At 54.6% G+C, this 25,055-nt stretch overlaps 4 protein-coding genes across 33 annotated transcripts in view; 3 read left to right on the forward strand and 1 right to left on the reverse strand.

Annotated features, from left to right (window-relative positions):
• Nucleotides 1-21,413, reverse strand: ZNF646 (zinc finger protein 646). Of its 17 annotated transcripts, none has more exons than XM_008514336.2 (3): nucleotides 21,011-21,142; nucleotides 13,904-19,335; nucleotides 1-200 (listed from the first exon to the last, which is right to left on the reverse strand). In XM_008514336.2, the coding sequence occupies exons 2-3, from the start codon at nucleotides 19,251-19,253 to the stop codon at nucleotides 175-177; spliced, it is 5,376 nt and encodes a 1,791-aa protein (XP_008512558.2). In that variant the 5' UTR covers nucleotides 19,254-19,335; nucleotides 21,011-21,142; the 3' UTR covers nucleotides 1-174. The 17 variants fall into 17 exon arrangements, 12 of the variants coding, with proteins under 12 accessions (XP_008512558.2, XP_070424045.1, XP_070424044.1 ...); XM_070567944.1 differs by lacking the exon at nucleotides 21,011-21,142 and adding an exon at nucleotides 20,794-20,909; XM_070567943.1 differs by lacking the exon at nucleotides 21,011-21,142 and adding an exon at nucleotides 20,531-20,843.
• Nucleotides 3,318-5,551, forward strand: VKORC1 (vitamin K epoxide reductase complex subunit 1). Of its 2 annotated transcripts, XM_008514324.2 has the most exons (3): nucleotides 3,318-3,737; nucleotides 4,514-4,623; nucleotides 5,088-5,551. In XM_008514324.2, the coding sequence occupies exons 1-3, from the start codon at nucleotides 3,565-3,567 to the stop codon at nucleotides 5,294-5,296; spliced, it is 492 nt and encodes a 163-aa protein (XP_008512546.1). In that variant the 5' UTR covers nucleotides 3,318-3,564; the 3' UTR covers nucleotides 5,297-5,551. The 2 variants fall into 2 exon arrangements, with proteins under 2 accessions (XP_008512546.1, XP_008512547.1); XM_008514325.2 differs by lacking the exon at nucleotides 4,514-4,623 and having other exon boundaries at nucleotides 3,453-3,737.
• Nucleotides 6,813-12,037, forward strand: PRSS53 (serine protease 53). 7 transcript variants are annotated; one of them, XM_070567971.1, is made up of 11 exons: nucleotides 6,813-7,021; nucleotides 7,949-7,969; nucleotides 8,076-8,238; nucleotides 8,535-8,800; nucleotides 8,940-9,094; nucleotides 9,229-9,448; nucleotides 10,183-10,333; nucleotides 10,421-10,662; nucleotides 10,744-10,889; nucleotides 11,127-11,343; nucleotides 11,652-12,037. In XM_070567971.1, exons 1-11 carry the CDS (start codon nucleotides 6,964-6,966, stop codon nucleotides 11,669-11,671), a joined length of 1,659 nt encoding a protein of 552 aa, XP_070424072.1. In that variant the 5' UTR covers nucleotides 6,813-6,963; the 3' UTR covers nucleotides 11,672-12,037. The 7 variants fall into 7 exon arrangements, with proteins under 7 accessions (XP_070424072.1, XP_070424073.1, XP_070424070.1 ...); XM_070567973.1 differs by lacking the exon at nucleotides 7,949-7,969 and adding an exon at nucleotides 7,560-7,627 and having other exon boundaries at nucleotides 6,947-7,021; XM_070567972.1 differs by lacking the exon at nucleotides 7,949-7,969.
• ZNF668 (zinc finger protein 668) overlaps nucleotides 21,045-25,055 on the forward strand; it is a 9,169-nt gene continuing 5,158 nt past the window's right edge. Inside the window, exons 1-2 of one of the 7 annotated variants that reach the window (XM_070567965.1) lie at nucleotides 21,045-21,219; nucleotides 21,516-21,581. Coding sequence is in view for 1 of the 7 variants with exons in the window: in XM_070567963.1 (XP_070424064.1) it covers nucleotides 21,194-21,219 (26 nt within the window). In the remaining 6 variants the exon portion in view is untranslated. Of the gene's footprint in view, nucleotides 21,220-21,447; nucleotides 21,582-21,827; nucleotides 25,030-25,055 lie in introns of those variants that run through there. The other 6 variants (XM_070567962.1, XM_070567963.1, XM_070567964.1 and 3 more) reach the window with 6 other exon arrangements.

Below are 25,055 nucleotides of genomic sequence, written 5' to 3' on the forward strand. Positions count from 1 at the left end.
AAAAAAAAAAAAAAAAGGGGGGAAACCGCAAAAGAGGAACAGGTTTGGGGAAGGTAAGGGGTTCAGTTTTGGGTGCGTTGCATTGCATCTGATTGACCTGTGAGACATCCAGATGGTGACATCCAAGAGGTGTTTCTGCTTGTGAGGTTTGGATCCCAGTAGAGAGATCTGGGTTCAAGCCAGAACTTGGAAACTGTGACCTGCAGGGAGTAAGAGAAGACGTGGAAGGAAATAATGTTGCTCCATGTGGCAGTCTGTATTTTCCAAAGATGGCCCACCCTACCAGAACTTCTTAAAATACGGCTTTGACACATCTTGCATCAAGAGGTGGAGTTCTATGTTCCTTCCCCTTGGGACTGAGCAGGCTTATAATTACAGTGGAAGGGATACTATATGACTTCTGAAGCTAGATCATAAAAGGTGATACAGCTTCCACATGGCTTCAGTACAGGAGCCCTGGAGCCAAGCACAAGGAGCATTTGTACTGGAGCCCTGAGCTGCCATGTACACAGTCTGACTGCCCTGTATTAATCATCTATTGATGTGTAACAAATTACCCCCAAAACATAGCAGCTCAAAACAAAAACATTTATTATCTCGCACAGTTTTTTGGGTCAGGAAGCTGGGAGCAGCTTAGCTGGGTGGTTCCGGCTCAGGTCTGTCATGAGGGTGCAGTCAAGATGTTGGCCAAAACTACAGTCATCTGAAGACTTGACTGGTGCTAGAGAATTCACTTCCAGCGTGGCTCTCTCACATGCCCAGCAAGTAAATGCTAGTTGTTGGCAGGAGGCCTCAGTTCCTCACTAGATGGACCTCTCTCTTGGGCTGCTTGAGTGTCTTCATAACACGGCAGCTGGCTTCCCCCAGAGTGAGTGATCTAAGAGGGAGCAAGATGGAAGCCACAATATCTTTATGACTTAGCCTCGAAAGTCACACACCATCATTTCTGCATTATCCCATTGGGTCAGGTCAGCCCTGCTCAGTGTGGGAAGAGACCACACAATGGTAAAAGTACCAGGAGATGGAAATCATTGAAGACAGTTTTGGAAGCTGGCTATTGTAGCCTGGAGGCTGCCACGCTGTGAGGAAGCCCAGACTTGCCCCTTCAAAGACACTACACAGATACATAAATAGCTCCTGATACTACAAGAAGAGGGAGAGAGTGGTGCCAGCCCCATGGCTGAGTGGTTAAGTTCATGTGCTCCACTGCAGTGGCCCAGGGTCTCGCTGGTTTGGATCCTGGGCACGGACATGGCACCACTCATCAGGCCACGCTGAGGCAGCGTCCCACATGCCACAACTAGAAGGACGCACAACTAAAATATACAACTATGTACTGGGGGGATTTGAGGAGAAAAAGCAGAAAGAAACCAAAAAAGAAGAAGATTGGCAACAGTTGTTAGCTCAGGTGCCAATCTTTAAAAAAAAAAAGAAGAGAGAGTACTGCTAGGTTATCCATCAGCTGCCTCAGTCTGCCATTGTTCCAGGGTTAGCCATCATCTAACTGCAATGATGTGAGCCAGAACTGCCCAGCCAAAATTCTCTTCCCAAATTCCTAATCCATAAAACCTACGAGAGAAAATAAAATGATTGTTACTGTTTTAAGTCATTATTTTTGTGTTGGTTTGTTGAACGGCAATAAATCCTCAATGATTCCCACCTCCTGGTATTCATACCACTCTTTGGTCTCTTCCCACACTGAATAGGGCTGACATGACCCAATAAGATAATTCAGAAATGACAGTGTGTGACTTTCAAGGCTAAGTCATAGAGATATCGTGGTTTCCATCTTTCTCCCTCTTAGTTCACTCATTCTGGGGGGAGCCAGCCATAGACAACAGAAACACTCCAGGAGACTGTGGAAAGAGATGAGAAACAGGCCTAAATCCTAGTCCTCTGTATTAGGTTCCTATTGCTGTAGTTACAACTTACCACAAATTTAATGGCTTAAAACAGCACAAATTTATTATCTTACAGTTCTGTAGTTCAGAAGTCTGACATAGGTCTTACCGGGCTAAAGTCACGATCTCAACAGTTGCTTTCTGGATGCTTTAGGCGAGAATCCATTTCTTTGCCCTTTCTTGCTTCTAGAGGCCACCCACATTCCTTAGCTCATGGCCCCCTTCCTCCATCTTAAAAGCCAGCAACATTGCATCTCTCTGTGCTTTTCTTTCGTACTCACATTTCCCTCTGACTCTCTTCTTCTGCCTCCCTTTTTCACTTTTAAGGACCTTTGTGATTACATTGGACCCATGGGATGATCTCTCTGTTTTAAAATCATCAGATAACTAACCTTAATTCCATCTGCAACCTTAATTCCCATTTGCCATGTAACCTAACATATTCACAGGTCCCAGGATTAGGACATGGCATCTTTGGGGGCTGTTATTCTGCTGACCAGACTGTCTGGAAGAAGAGGAGTGGGTCTGAGAAGGAGCAACCAGAGAGGCAGGAAGGGCAGCAGGAGAGTGAAATATCATAGAAGCCAGAGGAAGAGAGAGTTCCCAGGAAGGAGTGCTAAACGTGACTGATACTGGTGGGAGGTCAAGCATAAGAGCTGAAAAATATCCACTGGATTTAGCATCCTGGTAACACCAGCAGATAGTTGTCAGGGGAGTGTTGGGGGCAGGAGCTAGTTTATGGTGTGCTGGGCAGCAAGGAAGAAGTGAGGAAGTAGAGACTGGGAGTGTAAAATCTTCCCCAAAACTTGATTGTGAAGGGAGATTTGCTGCTGTTTCTAAAATGGGAAAGAGAAGCAAGTTTCAATGCAGATGGGAAGGAAGGAGAGGTATGGGAGAGATGAGTCATCAATAGATGCCACGTCTGTGAAGGGGAGAGCTCAGCTAGCCTACCAAAGGCTTGGAAAGGAGAGACCGTTGGGTTGACTCAGGCTCAGGTTTTGCAAGGAGGGCGCCACAAGAGAACAGAGGTTAGGATACTGTCAAGAGCGTGGGCGAGGTGATGGAGCCGGGAATTTAAAGTAGAGAAGGAGACAGAGACCGGCCGCAGGAGGCGCTGGTGAGGCAGGAGGAAATGGCTGAGCAGGCTAAGAGGAATGGAGGTTATAGTCCTAATGATATCTGAAATAACAGTTTCAGGGAAAATGCTTTGTTCTTGATCGTATCGCAGTATTCGCTGGATTCCCTGATCCGCTGGCCTCTAAATCTTGGATGTTCCAGCGCTTAGAACAGGGCTTGGCATAGAGTAGGCGCTATACTATACTGTTAGCCATATTAATATAATTTATTAAACTCCGGAGACTCCATTTCCCTTGAGGTATTGCGGCCACCTCGACTACAATTCCCATCATGCCTAGCGGACCACCTGGTCCGTAATAACCCCTGTCCCTTATCTGGTTTTCCAGTTCCGGCGTTCCTCGCTGTTTTCCTGCCTCGCCAGCATGCCTGTCAAGTCCTGGGAACAACCAATTAGGTCAGGGAGTGCGAGACCAGGCAGGCCAATCGTCCAGGCAGAGAGGCGGGAGAGGGCGTGGCCATATCCTGCTCTGCTTCTGCTCCGTGGCGGGTGCCCTTACGGCTGGCGCCTCGGGCGGGACCGGAAGACATGGGCGCTAGCTGGAGGAGCCCGGGATGGGTGCGGCTCGCGCTCTGCCTCGCAGGCCTAATGCTCTCTCTCTACGCACTGCACGTGAAGGCGGCGCGCGCCCGGGACAAGGATTACCGCGCGCTCTGCGACGTGGGCACAGCCATCAGCTGTTCGCGCGTCTTTTCCTCCAGGTGCGCACGCGAGTGGAAAGCTTAGGGGACCGGGCTGCTGGTGGGAGCGTTGCATGGATGCCAGATTGCCAGATGATTCTGGAGTCTGGGATCGGGGTGCCAGTGGAGCGGATGCATGGGGGCCGGACTGCTCTAGGGGGCGTTGCCTGGCGAAACGGGTGTGTTCGAGATAGAAGTGTGGGGCGCGGGCAGATAGTGTTGGTGACTGGGGTTATTCTGGGGTATAGCATGTGGATCCTGATGTCAAGTAGTAATGGTGACCGGGCAGGAGGGGGAGGTGGGGTAGTGTGTAGAGACTACTGAAATGGCTGTGCCTGGGGATAAGGTGGCCAAGTCTGGTTATGCATGAGGGCATAGTTAGTGGGATGAAAGATTACAGAGGAGGGAGTGGATGGCCAGGGAGCTGGAGATTTAGGGGTCCAAGGCAGAGAGATTCTGCCCTGGATTCCCAGTTTCTGCTAACTCTGTAAAGCAAAGTGAACTCTTATACCCACTTTGCCATCTTAAGAATTATTGAAGGTCTAAGATGAAAAGAGGGTCCTATGGGGGAGCCATGTCCAGGCCTGGCCTGAGGATAGGGCGGTGACACGAAATTGTGACCTGGCCAAAGGGAGGCTATGCTAGGAGGTCATCGACCCTTGGACTCACGCGGGGGTTGGGGGAAAGGGGAGGAGGGGAAGGAGGACAACCTAGGTGGCTTTTTGGAAATCACCCTTCCAGGACAGGGCCCAAGGTTTAGGGTTGACACTCCTAACCTGGGCCATCCCCTCCACCAGGTGGGGCCGGGGCTTCGGACTCGTGGAACATGTGTTAGGCCGGGACAGCATCCTCAATCAATCCAACAGCATATTTGGCTGCATCTTCTACACACTACAGCTGTTGTTAGGTGAGGGGCCCTACCCCTTCCCTACAGGCCCCGCCCCTTCGTGACAGGCGCCCTCGCCCCCCTATCCCAAACAGGAGACAGCCAGCTGCTCATCACAGAGCACTGTGGGGGCGGGAACTAACAGGAATCTTTCTATTTGTTTAGTTACTGTCAGAGCCAGAGGGCTCTTAAAGACTTCCTAGGAGCCCAGTTTTGTGGAAAAGACTCCAAGGTTCCTTTCTATGGGGAATCCAAGGATTGCCTGACTCTTCTCATGCAGAGCTCAGCAGGAAAATTCCCTATTTGGGTTCCAGGGGTCATTGAACACATAGGAGAACCAAGGCCTATGTGCGGCCTGTCAGAGCCTCATTTTAGAGACTATTCCTCAGCAGCCCCTGCTGTCTGGGTGGCACCATGAAGTCATGGCAGTGTTCTAGAGGTGGCCAGTCCCTAAAGCCCATGCCTGATCCTTTTCTGCCTTGCAGGTTGCCTGCAGGGCCGCTGGGCATCTACTCTGCTGTTGCTGAGTTCCCTAGTGTCTCTCGCTGGTTCTCTCTACCTGGCCTGGATCCTATTCTTCGTGCTCTATGATTTCTGCATCGTTTGCATCACCACCTATGCCATCAATGTGGGCCTGATGATACTCAGCTTCCGGGAGGTCCAGGGACCCCAAGGCAAGGTTAAGGGGCACTGAGCCCTCATGCCAAGCCAGGCTGACCTCATCTGCTCTGCTTTGGCATGTGAGCCTTGCCAAGGGCGCCATGTCTGGGTCCTCAGAAGAGTCTGCAACCCACCCCCCACCATACTCGCACACAGGACAATGGACCAAAGGTGCCATGATCTTTCCTCCACTCTAGTGCTTCTGGCTGTGTCCCCAAGGGCTGGTTTCCAAAGCTCCTGCTGTTACCCAAGGAGGGAAGGTTCCAAGCAATAAAATTTCTTAAATAAATTGGCCAAGTCTGAGCCATCTGTCTGCCAGGGACCCTCGTGTTGGGGCTTCCCCAATCTTGCCTCCTCTGGGACTAGAAGGATATGAGTCAGAGGAAGAGTGGAGGGCCTGCCTGGGAAGGGTGGTTAGTCCCTTCTCCAACGTGTGGAGTCAGCAAAACCTGGAGTGTCATCAGCCCCCACCCCCAGGAAACAGGCCAGCAGCTCATCCCTGCTTCCCACGGGGGCCAGGCCTCCTCTCCCAGGAGGGCCAAGCACATACTTGCAAAGGCAAACTGCCCTTTTGGTTCTGTGCATGCTTGCTGGGAAGTTCTTCCTAGTCTAACCTTAATCCCTCTGGCTGCCTTATCTACCACCCCAGGCCAATCTTGGCAGCCCTGGAGGGCCAGGAACAGTTTTTGTATTATTTTTCCCTAATTTGTACCGAGCACTTACCCACAGGCCAAGCACTGTTTAAGAACATGACATGTGTTAATTCATAATCCTCATAGCAAGTGTATGAGGTAGGTACTGTTATTACCCCTTTCTTGATGAGGAAACTAAGGTACAGAGAGGCTAAGTAATTTGCCTAAGATCACACAGCTAGTGCTGGGGAGGGTGTTAGGGAGTCCTCAGGATTTGAGTCCACTGGGGCCAGTTGGCTCGCTTCTGTGCTTTTAACCCTAGCCACAGCTGCTTCTGTGTTGGTCAGGGTTCCTGCACAGCCTGGGCTGGCCTGAGTTAGAAGTCAGGAAAAAAAGGATGCACCCTGAGTGTTCTTCCTTCCTACTGAGTCTTCCAATACCTGCCAGAAGTGCAGGGACCACTATAACCCTATTTCCCAGGACGGTGGCAGAGAGGTTCTAAGATTTGCCAGTCTCATAGCCAGCAAGTAGCAGAGTCGTAGCCCCTCGACACCCAGCTCTGCACACACTGATTCTGAAGCAAGATGGGAGAAGCTATGTGAAACCCACTTGGACCTGGGCCTAGCAGAGAGGCAAGGAAGCTGCAAAGTAAGAACTGGGAGCTCCTGCACAATGTGCCCTTCACGGTTCCAGGAGGAGAGTTTCCATGCTGGGAGCAAGTTCATTCTATGCCAGGCTCTGGACTAAGCATTTTCAGATTCAACAATTCTGAGTTTTTCACACAAGGCACAGACAGGCTAACTGTCCGAGGTCACTCAAGTAGTAAGTGAGGGAAATGGGACTTGAACCCAGGCAGTCTGGCCATGGCTGAGGCCCAGAGAGGAGTGGTGGATAGCCCAGGGTCACACAGCCACAGCCCCAGAACTAGGATCTGCTGGCTCCCTTCCAACTCAGGAAAAGCAAGAACATCTGACTCCTAGCCAACTGGGGGCGGAGCAGGGGTGGAGCTAGGAAGACCCAGGTGGCCTCTCAGAACCAGAGCACAGGTGGTAGAGTAGCCTGGAGCAGCATGAAGCAGAGCTGGGGATCAGGGCTGCTCATTCTGGGAGCAGTGGTCCTCACAGAGGGTGAGCTATCTGTTTTGAGTGGGGCAGAAGTGGTATGGTGGGGGTTCATGGGCCACCCTCTGTCCAAGCAGCCCCTGAAGCGTGGTGTGTGTGAGGGAACAGTCTGCCTGTGGCGATGTAACTGTGTCTAGTTCTGTGTGTGGGGAGGTGTATGTGGCCGTCTGTGTCAAAATGGGTGATTTTCTTGGGCTGGATTACAGTCTGTGTCCTCAGAAACTGTCACTGTGCCTGTGTGTGTACCCTCCACCCTGCCTGCCTCTCTACCTCCAGATGGCCCTTAGCCAAGTTCTGGGGCCCTTTGGCATCAGTCTCCCCGTCTTTACATATCTTCCATCTCTCCTGGCTCAGATGTTCAATGGGTGTGTTTGTGTGTGCCTGTGATGGGGAATAGGCAGGGCAGGGGACCCTTTGGCAGAGTTTCTGGCAGTTTCTGGAAAGGTCGGGGAGTCTGAGTCGCCAGAATGGGTGGGGTGTGTCTCAATCTCTTGGAGCCCTCCCCTATTTGGACGTGACACAGGCTTCTAATCCTTCCTTTTAGGCCTCCATGGCTGAGGGCACAATTAAGCTAATGCTCTCCACATACCGAGGCCGCCTCCCTGACTCAAGGTGGGGGCAGAAGTTCTGGGTTCTGAAGCCTGGAGGAGGGTTGGCCTGGTCCCAAGCGGAACCCCAGGCCCTGCTCCTCAGGCCGAGGAGTGCTGAGCACAGCTGAGGCAGAGATTAATTACTGAGTGTACGCTGTGAATAGGTTCCAATAAAAGCTGTTTCTTGATCTCATATAAATATTTTCATTCTGGGAGGGGCTGGTGAGGTAGCCACAGAGTCATAGGCAAGGACCCAGAGCCTTTCCCCCTAAACCTGTCTGTTCCACCTGGGCCAGGCAGGTAAGGTTTCCCCAGGTCTCACCTGAGTCCCCCCTCTTCCTAGGTCTTCAAGCAGCTCAGTGTGGTAAGCTCTGGGCACGTGGGGCTTGGGCCTTACCTGGGTCTAGCTCAGGCCTGGGGTGAGAACAGAGCAGGGACCTGCTGTCACCCTGACCCACTCCTCTCCACAGCGTGTGGGCAGCGCGGCCCTGGCCCCCCTGAGCCTCAGGAGGGCAACACGGTGGCTGGCGAGTGGCCGTGGCAGGCCAGTGTGAGGAGGCAGGGGGTCCACGTCTGCAGTGGGTCCCTCGTGGCAGGCACCTGGGTCCTCACTGCCGCCCACTGCTTTGAAAAGTGAGTCATGGCTGGGGTCAAACAGGGTTTCTGGCTTTGGGGGGTGGAAAATTTGTCCCCAAACCTCGCAAAACTGATCCCTGCCCTTAGAATAACAAAGTACCACTTATTGAGAATATGCCGTAACAAACTTTCATGGTAGAAGCGTTACAGGTGAAAAAACAGACTGGGAGAAGGAAGGACCTTGCCTAAAGCCATGGGCTGATATTTGTCCATCTTTCACCTACCTGTGCTGTCTCCCATGGTGTCACTGTTCTCCTTGCAGTCAACGCCTGGCCTTGTCCCTCCCCTTCCAGGGCAGCAATGACAGAACTGAACTCCTGGTCAGTTGTCCTGGGTTCTCTGCAGCGTGAGGGGCTGAGCCCAGGGGCTGAAGAGGTGGGGGTGACTGCTCTGCAGTTGCCCAGGGCCTATAACCACTACAGCCAGGGCTCAGACCTGGCCCTGCTGCAGCTTGCCCACCCCGTGGCCCACACACCCCTCTGCTTGCCCCAACCTGCCCATCGCTTCCCCTTTGGGACCTCTTGCTGGGCCACTGGCTGGGATCAGGACACCAGTGATGGTAAGTGCTGTCCCAGACTGAAGCCCAGAGGCACTCTGCTTGCCCAAGGTCATCCAGCCTGAATTGCCAACTGTCCCTGCTCCCAGTCTCCCCTGCTCCCCAGAGCCTAGACTCCAGCCCCAACCCCCTCTTTTGCCAGCTCCCAGGACCCTACGGAATCTGCGCCTGCGTTTAATCAGCCGCCCCACGTGTAACTGTCTCTACAACCGGCTGCACCAGCGGCTGCTGGCCAGCCCAGCCCGGCCTGGGATGCTGTGTGGGGGTGCCCAGCCTGGGGTGCAGGGGCCCTGTCAGGTCTGAGGGGGAGGAGGCCTAGCCTTGGGCTGAGCACTCGATCCACAGGGATGGGTGGAAGGGCCGCAGTGGAAGGGCCTTAGCCTAGGGCTGGGGCTCAGGTGTCTGTCTTTGACTCCACTGCCTGGCTCCAGGGAGATTCTGGGGGCCCTGTGCTGTGCCGCGAGCCTGATGGACACTGGGTTCAGGCTGGGATCATCAGCTTCGCATCAAACTGTGCCCAGGAAGACACTCCTGTGTTGCTGACCGACATGGCTGCTCACAGCTCCTGGCTGCAGGCCCGAGCTCAAGGGGCAGCCTTCCTGGCCCAGAACCCAGAGACGCTAGAGATCAGTGATGAGGATAGCTGTGTAGGTATGAACAGGGGGTGTGAGGAGTGGGATGTGTGGGGACACCCAGGCCTGCATGAGAACTCCTGGGCAGCAGGTGGAAGTCACAGTGAAACAAATTTCAGCTCGGAATACAGAATTGATACAGGGCACCCATACACTGTTAGGGGCTAACTAGGGGGGTTTTAAGGCCCATTTCAGCCCCTAGGATGAGAACAGCCCCATTTAAGGGCTGAGAGGCACAGATGCTTCAGAACTTTATGGGCTGGGAGTTTAGGTAAGAAGAGGGGTCTCTGAGGTCTGGCTGAGATTGGACAGGGCAGGGCTCCCACTCAGAAATCTGGCATTAAGTGACTAACATGTAAATTGCATGCAAAATAATTCCTGAGACGGAAGTTATGTCTCGATGGTAAGAGAAGCACTAGTGAGCCAAGAATTCTGGGACCAGTCCAAGCCCAGAGGGATGCAGACAGGTGGCGTAGGGAAGTGATGAGCAGGCCACTCCCATGAGACTCGGCCATCAGTTAAAAGCTTAAGCCCTGGCCTTTGAATCCCAAATTTGCTACTTGCCTGTGGTTCCTAAGCTAGAAAGTCACTTAACTTCTCTGGGACTTTGGTTACCTTTGGTAACAAGGGTAACAAAATTCAACTTAAAAAGGATGTTGTGAGGATTTGATAGTGCGTAGGAAGCACTTAGCACAGGCCTGGCACACAGTGAGCACGTATCAAGAAGGCAAATGATGTAATCGTCTGTTTCAGCCTGTGGCTCCTTGAGGAGAGAAGGTCCCCAGGCAGGAGCTCCCTCCCAATGGCCCTGGGATGCCAGGCTGATTCACCAAGGGAAGCTGGCTTGTGGCGGAGCCCTGATATCAGAGGAGGTGGTGCTGACTGCTGCCCACTGCTTCATTGGGTGAGCCCTATCTCCCTCACTTTTGTGCCCCCCCAACCCTTGCTGGCAGCCCTGCCACCCAAAGCTGTTAACACTGCTTCTGCACAGGCGCCAGACCCCAGAGGAATGGAGTGTAGGGCTGGGGTCTGGACCAGAGGAGTGGGGCCTGAAGCAACTCATCCTGCATGGGGCTTATACCCACCCAGAGGGGGGCTATGATGTGGCCCTCCTGCTGCTGGCCCAGCCTGTGACACTGGGCCCCAGCCTGCGGCCCCTCTGCCTGCCCTACACTGACCACCGCCTGCCTGATGGGGAACGTGGCTGGGTCCTGGGGCTGGCCCAAGGAGCAGGTATGTCAGACAGGACCACCAGCAGCTGTCCATCTAGCCTAGAGGCCGCTGGGGCAGCTGGGTCTTTTCCTTTCCCTACAGGCACCAGCTCCCCTCAGGCAGTGCCTGTGACCCTCTTGGGGCCCAGGGCCTGCAGCCGGCTGCATACAACCCTTGGGAGCCATGGCATCACCATTCTGCCAGGGATGGTGTGTACCAGTGTGGTGGGTGAGCCGCCCCACTGTGAGGTGAGCCCCAGTCCCCCAAACCTCACCCTACAGACTCTTTAAGTGTCCTCACCCTGCAACTCATGAACAGACCTTCTGCCAGGCTTGGCCTCAGCACCTGCCTCTCACTTGGAACTCAGCCTTTCTGCTGAATGGCTCCCAAACAGCCAGAGCCTCAGCCCAGCCCCTAGCCCCTTCTGTCCCCAACAGCTGCCTGGGGGAAAAGGAAGTCACCAAGTGTCACCTGACCCCTGACAGGGCCTATCTGGGGCACCACTGGTGCATGAGGTGAGGGGCACATGGTTCCTGGCTGGGCTACACAGCTTTGGAGATGCCTGTCAAGGCCCTGCAAGGCCTGCGGTCTTCACGGCGCTCCCCGCCTATGAGAAGTGGGTCAGCAGTTTGGACTGGCAGGTCTACTTCGCTGAGGAGCCGGAGCCAGAGGCTGACACTGGAAGCTGCCTGGCCAACAGGAGTATGTGGCCCTGGGACCTCCCTGCCAACACTTCCCTCTCCAGACCCCTTCTCACTCAATCTAGGAAAAGACCTGTTCTGACCCACCTGTAGGTGCCCTGGGTGGGGTCAACAGTGGACAGACCCATTTGGATTCAAATTCTGGTTGTTTGTCATTGTGTGACTTAGAGCAGGTCTCTCAGCCTCTTCGAACCTCAATTTTCTCATCTGTCATAGGGGATAAGTAACACCTCCGTCCTCTTCCTTCAAGGGAGGGAGGAAGGTTGTGAGGATGAGACCAACCCTATACCTCCTTCCTCTCGCTGACAGGCCAACCAGCTGGCTGTTGACAGGTGGCTCTGGGATGCTGCAAACACAGTGAGGCAATTCCTGCATCACTGCCCCTTGCCCTCTCCCAGTCCCCCCACCCACATGATCCTAGGCACTTGGGGCAGGCCCAACAGCCCAGGGGGCTCTGGGAAGGAGCTTGCCTGGACCGGCAGCTGCCCCCACTCCCCACCCTGCAGGACAGGGAGATGTCACCTGTGGAAGATCCCCGACACCCAGCTCTGCTGTCCAATGCAGGCATCCCCAGCTTTCCGTATTCTTCATCCCCTCGGATACAATCACACCAGCCATGAACTTTGAAAATTTCTCTTTTTGGGGGGAGCAATTTTCCTTTTTTCCAAAACTTAAATAAATTGTTACAAAATAGACTTTAGAAAATAAGTTACAAATTGTAGCAAAAGGCTCCCCTTCCACAGGCAACATTCCCACTGTGGCTGTCTCTGAATCTGCCTCTCCCTGGTATTGGAATCTGGTTGGCAAGGGTGGCCCAGCATCACGCCAGAGCCTGGCACCGGCTTTCTTGCGGGGCTGGTCATAGAGAAGAGCATGGTGACAAAGGCTGGAGGAAGGAGTCCTTCAAGGACCGGAACATGAAGAACACCTCACCCCCTCCTTGGGAAAGAAGCCAGATCTGGGTCCTCTTCGCAGGGGGAGAGGAGAGAAGAGATGGGGATGCCCAAACTACTCCTGAGCAAAACATGGAAATCAAGCCTTTCCCTGCAACACATACCCCCACCCCCCACCCCACATTCTGATCTTTGGAGACTTGAAGTTCAGAGGGAGAAGCTGAGGTCTGCAGGCCACTTGGGGGAAGGGTCCAGGAGTAGGGTCGTTGGGGTGGGTGGAAGAGGCAATGACAAGTCCCCTCCTCCCATCGCTGGTGCCTTTGGGGCTCCTGGGGAGAGAGAGAGGAGGTCACTGACTGGGGGTGGCAAACCCCACAGAGCTTGTACACCCCCCTCCCTAGCCCTGCAGGCCATTCCCCCGGCCCATGGCTCCAGAGGCCTGCAGGAGAACTCCCAATTATTTCCTCAGACCTGGCTAACTGGCTCCTTGCTCATTTCCTTTGAGGTCACAAGAAATCTTTGATCCTGAAAGCCATCTCATCAGCCCTCTCAGAGGAATCTCACCCACCATTCCCTCTTTCCCTGACAGTCTCAGGTCAAGGGTCCACCATCTCAAGGACACCAACCCTTGGTGGCCACTAAATGGAATGGGTCCTGAGAGAAAGGCTACAGATCTCTAGAGGAGGTGGAGAGCTTGAGCCTGGGGCTTGCTGAGTAAACAAGCTGTCTCACTCCTCCACAGCCTCATTCTCTAGCAGGGCTGGGTGGAGGTGACTTTCCATGGAGATTCCCCCGATAGAGGATGGGAGATAGGAGTTAATGACTGTTGTTACTACAGTTGAGCCTAGCTTCAAAGAAACAATTATCTATGACTCAGTCCTCCAGTTAAAGGTGTGCTGATGGAGAGGGGGGTGTGCAGGTGGAAAGAGTGGTTTGGTTGGATCCTAAAAAGCAGATCCACAGCAGAGAGAGAGGAAAAGGATTGAATAGTCAGAAGGGAAGAGATGTGGGGCAATACTGGTAGGAAAGGATCAAAAGTCTAGTTACCAAGAAAAGAGGAGAGGGAGCAGAGATAAGATGCAGGCCAAGAAGGCCAGGGAGCTAGAAGCCAACCAGTGACCCAGTGTCCCTGGCCAAGTCAGCACTGAAGCCACAAAGCAGTCCAGTCTGGGGGTGCCTCCCATGCCCCTTTCCTCATTCCCTGGGTCCCTGCCTACTCGAGGAAAGAGCAGAACTTAAATGATCTTTTTCTCTGGAAATCATTACTGGCTGGATCAGGAAGTTTCCCAGATATAGTAGCCAGATGGTACCCAGCTACCTCCCCTCCTAAAACAAAAAGACCATTCCTCTTTGGCTCCAGCACAGCAAAGGAGCCCAAACAGCTGCCTCTGCCCCTGACCACTCCCTGCCCCACCCCACCCCACCCCACCATGCTATCTATTTACCTGACGCAGGGGTTCAGATCTCAGCCACTCAAAAGGCAGCATCCTCAAACCAGTTTCTTCACTCCGTATCCAAGCCCCTAGCCACCTCTTGGAATCCATGTGACCCTCTTCTCTCACTCCTTGCTCCTCCACCCACATTTGGGCCAGATTTTGCCCTCCACTGTGTGCCTACCTGCTCTGGGACCCTTTGATCCTCTGCCCAAGCCCATTCATGCCCCCGTACCAGAGCTGGCCACTGTCCATTCCTCCTGGTGCTGCTGCCGGTGCTGCAGGAAGCTGATGCGGCGGCGGAAGTGGCGGGGACAGTGGGGGCAGGTGAAGGGCCCCTCCCGGGGTGCATGGACTCGCCCATGGCCCTCCAGCCGAGCAGCTGTCCGGAACGCCTTGCCACAGATGCTGCAGCGGTGACGCTTTGGGTCCGTGTGGGTCCTGCCATGGTTCTTAAGGGACAGCAGGTTAGGTAGAAGCTTGGGGCAGAGGGAACAGGGATAGAGTCCAGTGGTGTGGGCCTTCTGGTGGTTCAGGAGGCTACCAGCATGGCGGTAGGAACGCCCACACTGGGCACAGCGGAAGGGCCGCTCTTCATCTTCAGCCGCTGTGGCCTTTACTCCTTGCCCTCCATTAGCTCTCCCAGCATTCTCTCCTGGAGGCCTGGGGGCTTCTGATGGGGCCTTCTGGGTTTTTCCTTGGACAGAGAGATCCACCTCATCCTCCACAGTCCCAGCTTTGGGACCTCTGGCCTCCTCTATCTGAGGTGGCACTTGACTGATGCCCCTAGCATGAGTCTGCAGGTGGCTGGTTAGTTCATGGTGGTGCTGAAAGGCCTTGCCACAGTCAGGGCAGGCAAAGGTCTGGGCAGCTATGTGGTTACGGCTGTGGCTCTTAGTGGTCACAGGATCCAAGAACTCCTTGGAGCAGAGCAGACAATAGCGGTGGTCTGTCTTGTAGGTGTTGTAGTGGTTCAAGGGGCCTTCCGACTGCCAGTAGGTCTTGCCACAATGGCTGCAGGAAAAGGGATGGCTCTCTGGCTGGAGCTGAGGTATGCTATCTCCATTGTCCCAGCTATCCACGTGACTCAGACTAGGTCCATTGGGCTGGCTGTTGCCAAGGGGGCAAGAAGTCCTGGAAACACTGTCCCCTGACTTGTCTTCTGGCTTGGCCAGTACATGACCCTGAGGAACCCAATCTCCATCATGATTCACCTGTCCACTGTCCCCTTGCAACCCATCTGCTTTCCCCATGCCCCAAGATACTGGCTCTGTGGCTTCTGAACCTACTGCCCTAATGGGGCTCTGACTCTGCTCTCCTGGCCTCGTGTCTCCATCCTCCAGCTGGGGTACTGGCTCAGTACCACCCAATCTGTTCTCTAGTCCCTGGTCATCAACCAGGTTTCCCTCACTGTGCTCTGTGCCACTTGAGCCTCCCCGACCACTTTTGGTCTGCTCCTCATGCTCTCGCAGGTGCCGCTCCAGAGGTCCCCGGCCAGGGAAGCCCCGGCCACAGAGGGCACAGCGCACAGCTGCCCGCCGGGATCGCCCTGCACGCCGCCGCCGGCTCTCTGAATGCAGCCTCTGGTGGTCCTTCAGGGCCATGCGATTGGAGTAGGTCTTGGGGCAGGTGGGACAGCTATACTGGCCTGTCTCATGGCTGCGCCGGTGGTTCAGGAGGCTGCCAGCATGGCGGTAGGTCCGTCCACACTGCCCACACCGGAAGGGCCGATCTTCCAGAGTCAGCTTTCGGGTGCCCCCACCCCCACCCCGCTGAAGGTGGACCCGCTGGTGGCTGGCCAGCTGTTTCTGCAGGCGGAAGGCCTTCCCACACTCGCTGCAGCGGAAACGCCGGGGATCTGCATGGATGCGCCTGTGGTTCTTGAGGGACATTAGGTTTGAGAAACCTTTGGAGCAGGCCTGGCAGCCAAAGTGGCCTGTCTGGTGGCTCTGCCGGTGATTGATGAGGCTGCCAGCATGCTTGTATGACCGGCCACACACCTCGCAGCTGAAGGGCCGCTCAGAGCTGGCCTCAGTCTGGCAGCCCTTCTCTGCAGTCTCCAACCTTGGCTCCATCTCTTCCCCCTTCACAGTGGTCTCCTCCCATGCCTCTTCTTTCACTCTCGCCACCTCCTCCAGGGGCTCCACTTTAAGTTTTTCCTGGAACTTCCCCACTTCTGCCTGCGCCAGCCCGTCCTCTCCCATGTTCTGGGGCTCACTGCTGCCTCCTGCCTCTGGGATGGGCCCCACCTGGGGCTCTGAGCCTTTGCAGCGTGGGTGGTTTCGCAGATGATTACGGTAGGCAGCCAGGTTGGGGTAGCAGCGGGAGCAGACAGGGCAGATGAAGTCTCCAGTCTGGTGGATCTTGCGGTGGTTCACCAGACTGCCCCCATGGCGGTAGGTCTTGCCACACTGGTTGCAGCGGAAGGGGCGGGGCTGGGCCTCCAGAGAACTTTCCTCACCCTGCATGCAAAGGCCATCTGTAACCACAGCACTTATTCCCTCTCCAGACTTTGTGTCTCCACCCTCCCCAGAAAGAGAGGTCACTGTGCTCTCAAAGACACTGTCTACAACCATTCCCGTGGCATCACCTGACTCTCCCAAGTGGCTGGGAGCCTTGTCTGTGGTGTTCCCAGAACTCTGACTTTGGTGATGACGCTCCAGGCTTCCCAGGTCATCATACGTCTGACCACAGCAGCCACAGATGTGCCCATAACCAGCTCCATCCAGCGCCTCCACCTCTCGCTGCAGCTGATTCAACAACTCTGCTTCCGAAAGCTGCAGTGGGGGGCTCTGAGTGGAGGCTGCCTCTGCTGCTCCTTCCTCTTCTCCCTCCTCCTCTGAGCCCTCAGTCATGCCAGAAGAGGCATGAGCCTGGCGCCGGTGAAGCTTGTAGCCAGCCCGCCCAGGGAAGATCATGCCACAGAGGCAGCAGAGGAAAGGCTGTGCCGAGGCTGCCTCCCCGGGCCCGTGGTTCTGGAAGTGGCTGCGCAGGGCAGGCAGAGAGTCGAACTCCTTCGGGCAGAGGGAGCACTGATAGATGCCTGGTGGGTGGCAGGGCCCATGGCTCAGCAGGCCGGTGGCATGGGGGAAAGAATGCCCACAGTCAGAACATGTGTGGGAGACCTCAGCCTGCCAGCTAGTGACAGCTTCAGCAGAATGGGAAGGGGAGCTGAGCTGGCCAGTGGCTGGTTTCTGGTCTTCGTCCACTCCAGTGAGGCCATCACAGAAGTGAGTCCCATTTCTTTCCTCATTGACTGGGACGTCCAAGTTGTCAAGGAAACAGGCCTCCTTCCTTTCCAGTCCTTCCTCAGTGCCTCTTCTCTCTCTATCACCCTGGATATCACCCTGGAAACAGGCCTCATCCCTCTCAAGCCCACACTTGTCTCTTTCAGTTTCAGCCTGCAAATAGCCCCCATCACCTTCCAAGTTGCCTTCAGCTCTACTACATCTTTCCCCTAAAGGGTCATGGGGGCAGTCCAGGCCCTCACTGTCTCCCACCAACTCCTCGGCCCAGTTCCCGCCTGACAGGAATTTGGCTTCTCCCCCACCACCAGCACTGCCAGCCCGCCTGCGGTGCCGCCTGCTCCGCCGTCGACTATGGCGTCGCAAATGGTTCTTCATGGCAGCCATGGTATGGAAGTGCTTGGCACAGGCCCCACAACTGAAGTCTCCTGTCTGGTGGGTCTGCCTGTGGTTGATAAGGCTGCCAGAGTGGCGATAGCTCTTTCCACAGTCTCGGCAGGCAAATGCCCGAGGTGGTGATACCCTGGTCCCTGACCTGTTGTTTTCCTCTTCCCCATGGGTCCGTACATGATGTTCAAGGCTCTCAGAGTCTTCAAAGAGCATCCCACACACGCTACATATCTGTGGTGCTGTCCTATCTGCTGCTGGGGGGACATCAGTGCCCTCTTCTTGTTTGCACACATGTTCCTGGTCTGTACGTGTGGTTGCCTCTGCTCCCACTGGGTCAGGCGGGAGCTCCACCTTGAGGTGGCTGGGGGGACCCTCGTTCCCTGGGCCTGTGCTGCGGCGAGCAGCCTTGCAATGTACCCGCACGTGGTTGCGCAGGGCCATAAGGTTAGGGTACTTGCGGGGACAGAGTGAGCACTGGTACTCTCCTGTCCGATGGCTGTGGCGGTGGTTCACTAGGCTCCCCCGGTGGCGGTAAGCCCGACCACACTCATTGCACTTATACGGGCGGTGGTCCAGGGTGGTAGTGGGGACCTCCTTCTCTTTGTGGGTGTTCTCAGCCAGGGGCAGGGGAGCTAGCAGCACTGATGGCTGCCCATCTTCCCCAGCTCCTTGCCGGGGTCTGTGATGAGCCCGCACATGGTTTTTGAGGGCAGCTGCATTAAACAGCTGCTTGGAACAGATGGAGCAGGGGTAGACACCTGTCTGGTGGCTCTTGCGATGGTTGATGAGGCTCCCAGCATGGCGGTAAGTACGGCCACAGTCACCACAGCGGAAAGGCCGGTACTCCTCTAGACCACTGTCCTCCAGCTCTCCAGAGGTGCTGAGCTCCCCGGAGCCATTCAGCATCTGTGTAGTGGGGAGTTGGTCCTGGCTGCTCTCATCTGTGTGCCCATTGGTGGTGGGCATCCCTTTTTCTTCCCACAGCCGTTCCTGCCTTTCTCCCTCATGGGATAGCTGGTGTTCCAGAAGCTCTCGGGGGAGCCGGAAGGCACGGGGGCAGTGGGGACACTGGTATGGCCGATATTGGGCATGGAGTCGGGAATGGTTTTTCAGGGCCATGAGGTTAGAGAACTCCTTGAAGCAGATGGCACAAGGGTAGATGCCCAGGGTATGGCTCTGGCGGTGGTTGGTGAGACTCCCGGCATGCTTGTAGGTCTTGCCACATTGACTGCACTTGTACCGACGTTCTTCCTCAGGAGGGGACTGGGTAGGCTCCTGGCCCCCTGTGAAATTCACTACTGATTCAGCCAAATACTGTTCCAAATTGCTCAGAAGGCTGCTGGCTGGGGTGGGGAGCGGTGGGGCTCTAGCAGAGTTCGTAGTGGGCCCCGAGCCCTCTGCATCCTCCTCAGGATCTGGCTGGCTTTCCCAGACTTCTCTTTGTCTGGTAGGTGGATCTTCCCAAGTGCCCAGAGCTGCCCTGGGATCAGGCCCAGACTCACAGCCAGATGTCTCTTCAGTATGTTTTTTCTGGTTTTCCCAGCCTTCCCTAGGGCCAAGCCTCTGGCCCCAGGAGTCAGGGGACACTGTCTCCCCCTGGAGGCATGCAGTGGCTTCCTTCAGGCGGGGGGGCCTGCGTCTGCGGCGGCCCTCAGGAGCATGAGTTCTCATGTGGCTCTTGAGGGCCATGGGATTGGTAAAGTCCTTGCCACAGGTGGTACAGGGGAAAAGGCCAGTCTCGTGGGTCCGGCGATGGTTGACCAGGCTCCCTGGGTGACGGTAACCCCGCCCACACTGCTGACAGCGGTAGGGCCGAGGGATGCTGTCAGCCTCCTCATTATCCTGGTTGGAAGATGGATGGAGCAGTTCACGGTGCCGTGACAGTTCTGGGAGGCTAGGAAAGTGGCGCTGACAGTCAGAGCAGCTGAGTGAGGTGGGCAAGTCCTCCATGGGGCAGTGTGGCAGACACCTGGAGGTTCAGGAAGAGCAAGCAGGTGGCAGCAGCATCTTCCTCTGATGGAGGGGCCAAGGCCTAGAAAGAGGGGGCAGTGGTCAGAAGGAAAGCCTGAATTAACTCTATGAGCAACAAGTTTACCAGGGGTCACAGAGAGGTTCCCCAAGCAGCAATGCCCAGAGATCTGCTTTCTACTGGATCTACTCAGGAAGCACCATCATTTAAGGCCTCCCTGCACACAAGTTCCCCAAATAGGGGGGCTCCCCTAGGTCTAATGCATCCCTAGAGGTACAGATAAGGAAACTAAAGTCTAGAGGGATGACACCCGCCTCTGGTCACAGACCTATTATCATGTTCTTCAGACCAAATCCAAAAAGTCTTACTGTCCCTAACCTTCTGCTCTCTATAATTCTGAAACAAACCAATCTACCTCCCGTGACATCATGAAAGGAAACCTAAGCCTTTTCTAGGACCTTCAATAAAATAAGTCCAATCCTTTCTCCTTCATCCCTCAGCTAAACAGAGTAACCCAGAGGCACTGAAAAAGCAGCCTCTTTCTCCAGTTGACAGCTGAGGGCTGGAGAGGTGAGGTTCGAGGCCTCCTTCAGAGAAAGGGCTGGCTTGTTCTCCCACCTCCCCTATTCCGTTCAGGGTCACAAAGTCTGATTTCTAAAAGTCTCTCTGGGCCACTTCCTTCACCTACTTCCCCTGAACCCAAACTATCTTCTACCTTGGAAATTCCTTCCTATTTCAGGTTGTTCTTCACCCCCTACCCTTTGCTTTCCCATGCCTCCTTCACTTTATCCTCCTCATCCCTTCTCATTTCTTCTTCTACTTCCTTTCACAATACTGAGGATGACAGCAACACATGCTAACTGAGCATTCCCATGTGCCAGGCACTGTGCTAAGTGAAGAATATTCACTGTATCATTTAATCCTCACAACACACTGCAACACCTGTTATTCCGGTATACACACGAGCAAACACGCTGACTCAAGCAATCTTGTTTCCAAAATCCTTGCTCTCTTCATTGCAGGCCCCCCCCACCACATGCCTCCTACAGCACCTCGGCGTTCTCTGACTCTGATTCTTCACTCCCACGGGACCTCAATACAACTCCTATCTCCGACTCTAAACCCCCTCATTGAACCTGCTCCCCGAATTCTCACCTCACAAAGCCCTTAGCTCAAGAGTCACGTCTCCTAATCAACCCTCAATGAGGTCCTCTCGCCTCACTCATCTCCTCAGCCAATTTGCTCTTAGGACCCCTACCTCACACGGGTGGCCCCTTCTCGTTCCCGCCGCGGGTGCGTCCGTTGGGGACCGCGAACGGGAGCGCGCCTGCGCACTGGGACCCTCACCCTAACCGCATCCGCGCGCCCCAAAGGGTGGCTAAGGGTTGCTCTCGCGCTCGCACACACGTACACTCAGCTAGGGCTCCTGAGGTGGGAGGAGAGAGAAAGAGGAAAAGGAGAAGGGGGAGAAGGAAGGAGGTAGAGGAAAGAGGGCGCAGCTAACACGACCAAGGAGTATACCCCGAGCTCCGCGAACACTTCCTATTGTTACTAGGAAACAGGAAGTGTCCTAGCCGCAAAAGCTTCCCCGCGAAACATCCGCCTTGAGAACACTTCCTGCCCCGCCTCCAAGGAACCGGTCTACAAAGACACACTTCCGGCGGTAGCGGAGAAGCAGCTCAAACGCTACTCTGACCCCGCCCATGTAGGTCAAAGCGCTGCGTTGTTTAGCACTAACCTTAGCCACACTTCCGGCAAGAGCCGCAAAAGTCGTTCCGGTGCATATTAGCTGAGCTCAGAAGAGGAAAAAGGGTTCTGCAGCCGTGGCCTCAGTACTTTGGCGACACTTTTCGTGTGGCTCTCTGAAAAACTTCCCAAGAGAGATTGAGGGAGCTTCATTCACTTCTCGCTATCAAGGGAAATGTTGTGGCATATAAGCGGATTTAGGTACTACAGATCTTGAACATGGCCTTTCTGTCCTCCCACCCTCTAGTTCTTGGTGATCTGGCCCCAAGATAGCAATAGCCTGGTGTATACCGTAAACCTGTCCGGCGTCCCCTGTCATTAGCATCCATACAGACCCCTCGCAAGATGTTTCTCGGTCAGTTTCGGCTGGGAGTGCCCGGGCAAACTTTGCCTTCCTCCCTAGCCAGGAAACCTCCCTTCCACTTCCGCTCGCCGGCCCCGCCTCCCCTCTTTCCCCTCCTCGGCGCTGGGTCCTAGCGCCTGCTCCTCCCTGGCAGAGTCCCGGGCTCCGTCGGGGAGAGGAGCTGCCGCTGACGCCACGGAGCCAGCCCAAGTCCGTTCAGGTAGGAAACGCCGGCGGGGAGTCGCAGGAAGCCCGGGCAGCCCCAACGCGGACGCAACCCAAGCGGGCCTCAGTTTCCCTGTGGGTGCCGAGGGCGGATGGGGTTGGCCTGGCGCGAGCAGCGCGGGCGGGGCAGGAGGAGTGCGGCCCCGGGAGGGCGCGGGCGGGCTCCGGGCCCAGCGGGTCCTAGAACCCGCCGGCTGTCCCCGCGGGTCGGCTGCTGCGGAGGCTAGGGTTCGGCTGGCGCGGCTGCCCGCCTTGCACGTTGCGGGCCCGAGGGTCCTAGAGCCCGCCATGTTGCGGGCTTTTGTCCTAGGCGCGCGGCCCGTCTTGCAGGGTCCCCAGTGCCTGCAGCCCCCCTCCGCGGCCGAGGTCCTGGCCGCCGTTCCTGCGGTCCTAGAGAACGCCATCTTGCAGGCCTTTGTCCAGCGTCCGGCCCTTGGTCCATTCATTTGTCCATTCTCTCATTCTTCGTTCACTCCTTGTCACGTTCTCCGAGGCCACGTTTTCCCAGGGCTTATTCCAAGACGAGTAAGCCCAGGGCCCTGCCCTGCGGGGCTGTCTGTCTGGCGGGGGCGCTGACCCACAGACGGTTGCAGGGAACGAAAAGCGCAGTTTCTGCAGCTCTCGGCCCCTCCTCCGTCCATCTCTTAGGCCCTAACCCCTTCAAACTCCCACTTGCCTCAGAGACCCCATTTTACTGATGAGAAAACTGAGGCCAAGAGCGCCTTGGCGCCCTTACCTCCACTGCCTATCAAGTGTACCTGAGGGCACTGGGGAAGCCGGTATTTGATGGATGCAAGAGTTTTCCCATGGGAGAAGTCAAGCAAGGGCTCCCGAGGCAGAGAACTGCATGTGTAGATGCATTTAGGTGGGGAAGTTTGAGAATGGTGAATTGTGGCTAGAGCTTAGGTCGCTGTTGGGAGGGGGACACTGCCGCTGGAGCTGGGGCTGGAAAAATAGCTTGGGATTCGGCTGTGAACTGATCAGATTGGAGGCCTAGGAGATCAATAGCCCTCACCGCTGCACAGTTCAGTTTCCCTGTCATCTCATCAGATGTCTCATGGCCTATGAGGCCTATCCATGCCTACTTGTTTAGACATAGGGAGACTGAGGTGCAGAGAGAATAAAAAAATCTCTCCTTTTCACCTCCTACCTGCTTGCAGGGTCTTAGCCTATGCTCTCTGGGAATGAAATCTCTGCATCCCTGGTATTCAGAGCCTGTTCAGGCAGTGGGACTTCATCCCCCTCCTAAGCCAGTAATGAAGCAGACAGGCCTCCCTCACCAGAGCAGTGAATCCACTGTGGGATACTGGGGCAATATTTGGACCTTGTGAACTTGGAAAGGCAGAGAAATTTGGTTAATAAATAGTTGTTGATGGACATTCTCATAAACACCTCCTATGGGGGAGGCAGAGGCTAGAGATCTGGGCTTGAATTCCATCTCAGAGGTTGATTCATTCACTTTGTTTTGGGGCACCAATCACAGTTCCAGATGTAGAGAATACAGAATAATAAAGGTTCCTGGCTCTTTGCCAGCTGAGACTCTGGTGCTGGAGACAGAGGATTAACCACCAAGCCATAAAATGTGTAAGTGCTACCAAAGCAAGAATCAGGACAGAGAGCACAAGTTTGGAAGGCAGACCACCTGGCTTTGAATACTGCCTGTGACCATGACTAGTTACTTCATTTCTCTGTGCCTCAGTAATACTGTTTAACTTAGTCTGTTCAGGCTACCATAACCAAAAAAAGCAGACTGGAGGGCTTAAACAACAGAAATTTATTTCTCACAGTTCTGGGGGCTGGCAAGTCCAAGATCAAGGTCTAGCTGATTCAGTTCCGGGTGAGGACTCTTCCTGGCTTGTAGACGTCCACCTTTCACTATGTTCTCATATGGCCTGTCCTCCCTGCATGTGTGTGTTCAGTCCATAACAAACCCTAGGCAGTGGTGTGGTTTTGCCTGATTAGTACACATAAAATGCTTAGAATGATAACGTGGCCCTTGGTAAGATTGCAAGGAATGCTCTCCAGATGAGCACCATAAAGGAAACTAAAGAGGGAGGGTAGAGAGTGATTAGCAAAGGTACAGAGAGCATAAGACAGGTGGTCAGGAAAGCCCTCTCTGAGAAGGTGACAGGGAGCTGAGACTCAAATGAAATCAGAGATAGCTACAAAGATCCTTGGGGAATAGTGATTCTGGCAGAGGGAACTACTAGTGCAAAGGCCCTGAGATGGGAAGAAATTTAGCTCTTTGAGAAAAAAAGGGGGAGCCTGTGTGGGTGGAGCCTAGCAAGCCAGGGAAGAGGAGTGGGGGAGGAAGTAAGCAGGAGTTAGATCATTCAGGGCCGTCCTTGCTGGCCATGGAAAATATCCTGGTCTCTGTCCTGGGGGAGTAGAAAGTCTCATGATTTGGCTAATAAACCTTAAGTAAATGAAGACTGATAGAGAAAGAGCCCAGCGTAGGGGCTTGAAGACTTGTGTTTGAGTCTGGGCTCCTTGACTAGATATGTGTCCTTGTGCAAGTTTTTTCCCTTATGGGGGCCTTAATCTCCATATCTGAAAAAGAGGTGTAGTAAAAATGCCTCTCTCCTAGAAGCCTATGAAGACCTAACCATGTGTCTTTGGTTCTTAAGTGTTGAGTGTTGGTTGGAATGACTCAGAGTGTGTGTTTAAAGTACAGACTTCTGAGTCCTAGCCTGTGCTCCCTGGATGATTGTTCTCATGCAGGGGGTTCACAGACCTGACTGGAAGAAACATCACTCTGTGGAGTGGTGGGCGGAAGAGTCCTTAGTGAACAGTGGAGTGAGGAGCTAATGGGGGGATTTGAGATAGGGGCCTGCCTACTCTGCCTGGCCCTCTGCTCTTCCTGGAGCTAGGTGCCTGCTGGGACCAACCTGGTGCTTCCCTACCTTTTCCCCTGGGAAGTGCCTTAGGAGGAGAGATTTACCCCTCCAGCTGTCCAGCTTCTGGGTCACAGATAGGAAGATTGAGGCGAAGAGCTCAGACTCCATGGGTCCACCCCTCTGAGAGGGAAATCAAAACATAAAGGGTGCTGGCTCTGGTCTCAAAGCAGTTCTGCAGGGATGAGAGAAGACGAGTGTGCGACCTGAGCTCAGGGTTCTGGTTCTGTGGGGCTGGCCCAGGCAGCAGACAAGCCTAGGGGGGCCCAGACCACTGAGCAAGGGCCCAACAACTCAAGGCAAGTTAAACCCCTGGATTCAAGTCCCAGCTGCAATTTAACTAGCTGTGTGGCTGTGGGCTAGTCACTAACCCTCGTGGAACCTCAGTTCCTTCACCTATAAAATGGGGATAACAATCCCTATCTCAAGAAGCCATGAGAGAATTCAGTACGGCAGCACATTCGGCAGAGTGTCTGGATCTGAGAAGACCCTCAAAAATTGAGGGCAGTATTATTCTTATCTCATTCAATCCTCACCCAACTCTGTAAGGTAAGTACTATTATTACCTCCATTTT

This window comes from Equus przewalskii, chromosome 12 (assembly GCF_037783145.1).
Source record: "Equus przewalskii isolate Varuska chromosome 12, EquPr2, whole genome shotgun sequence".
Lineage (NCBI taxonomy): Eukaryota > Metazoa > Chordata > Mammalia > Perissodactyla > Equidae > Equus > Equus przewalskii.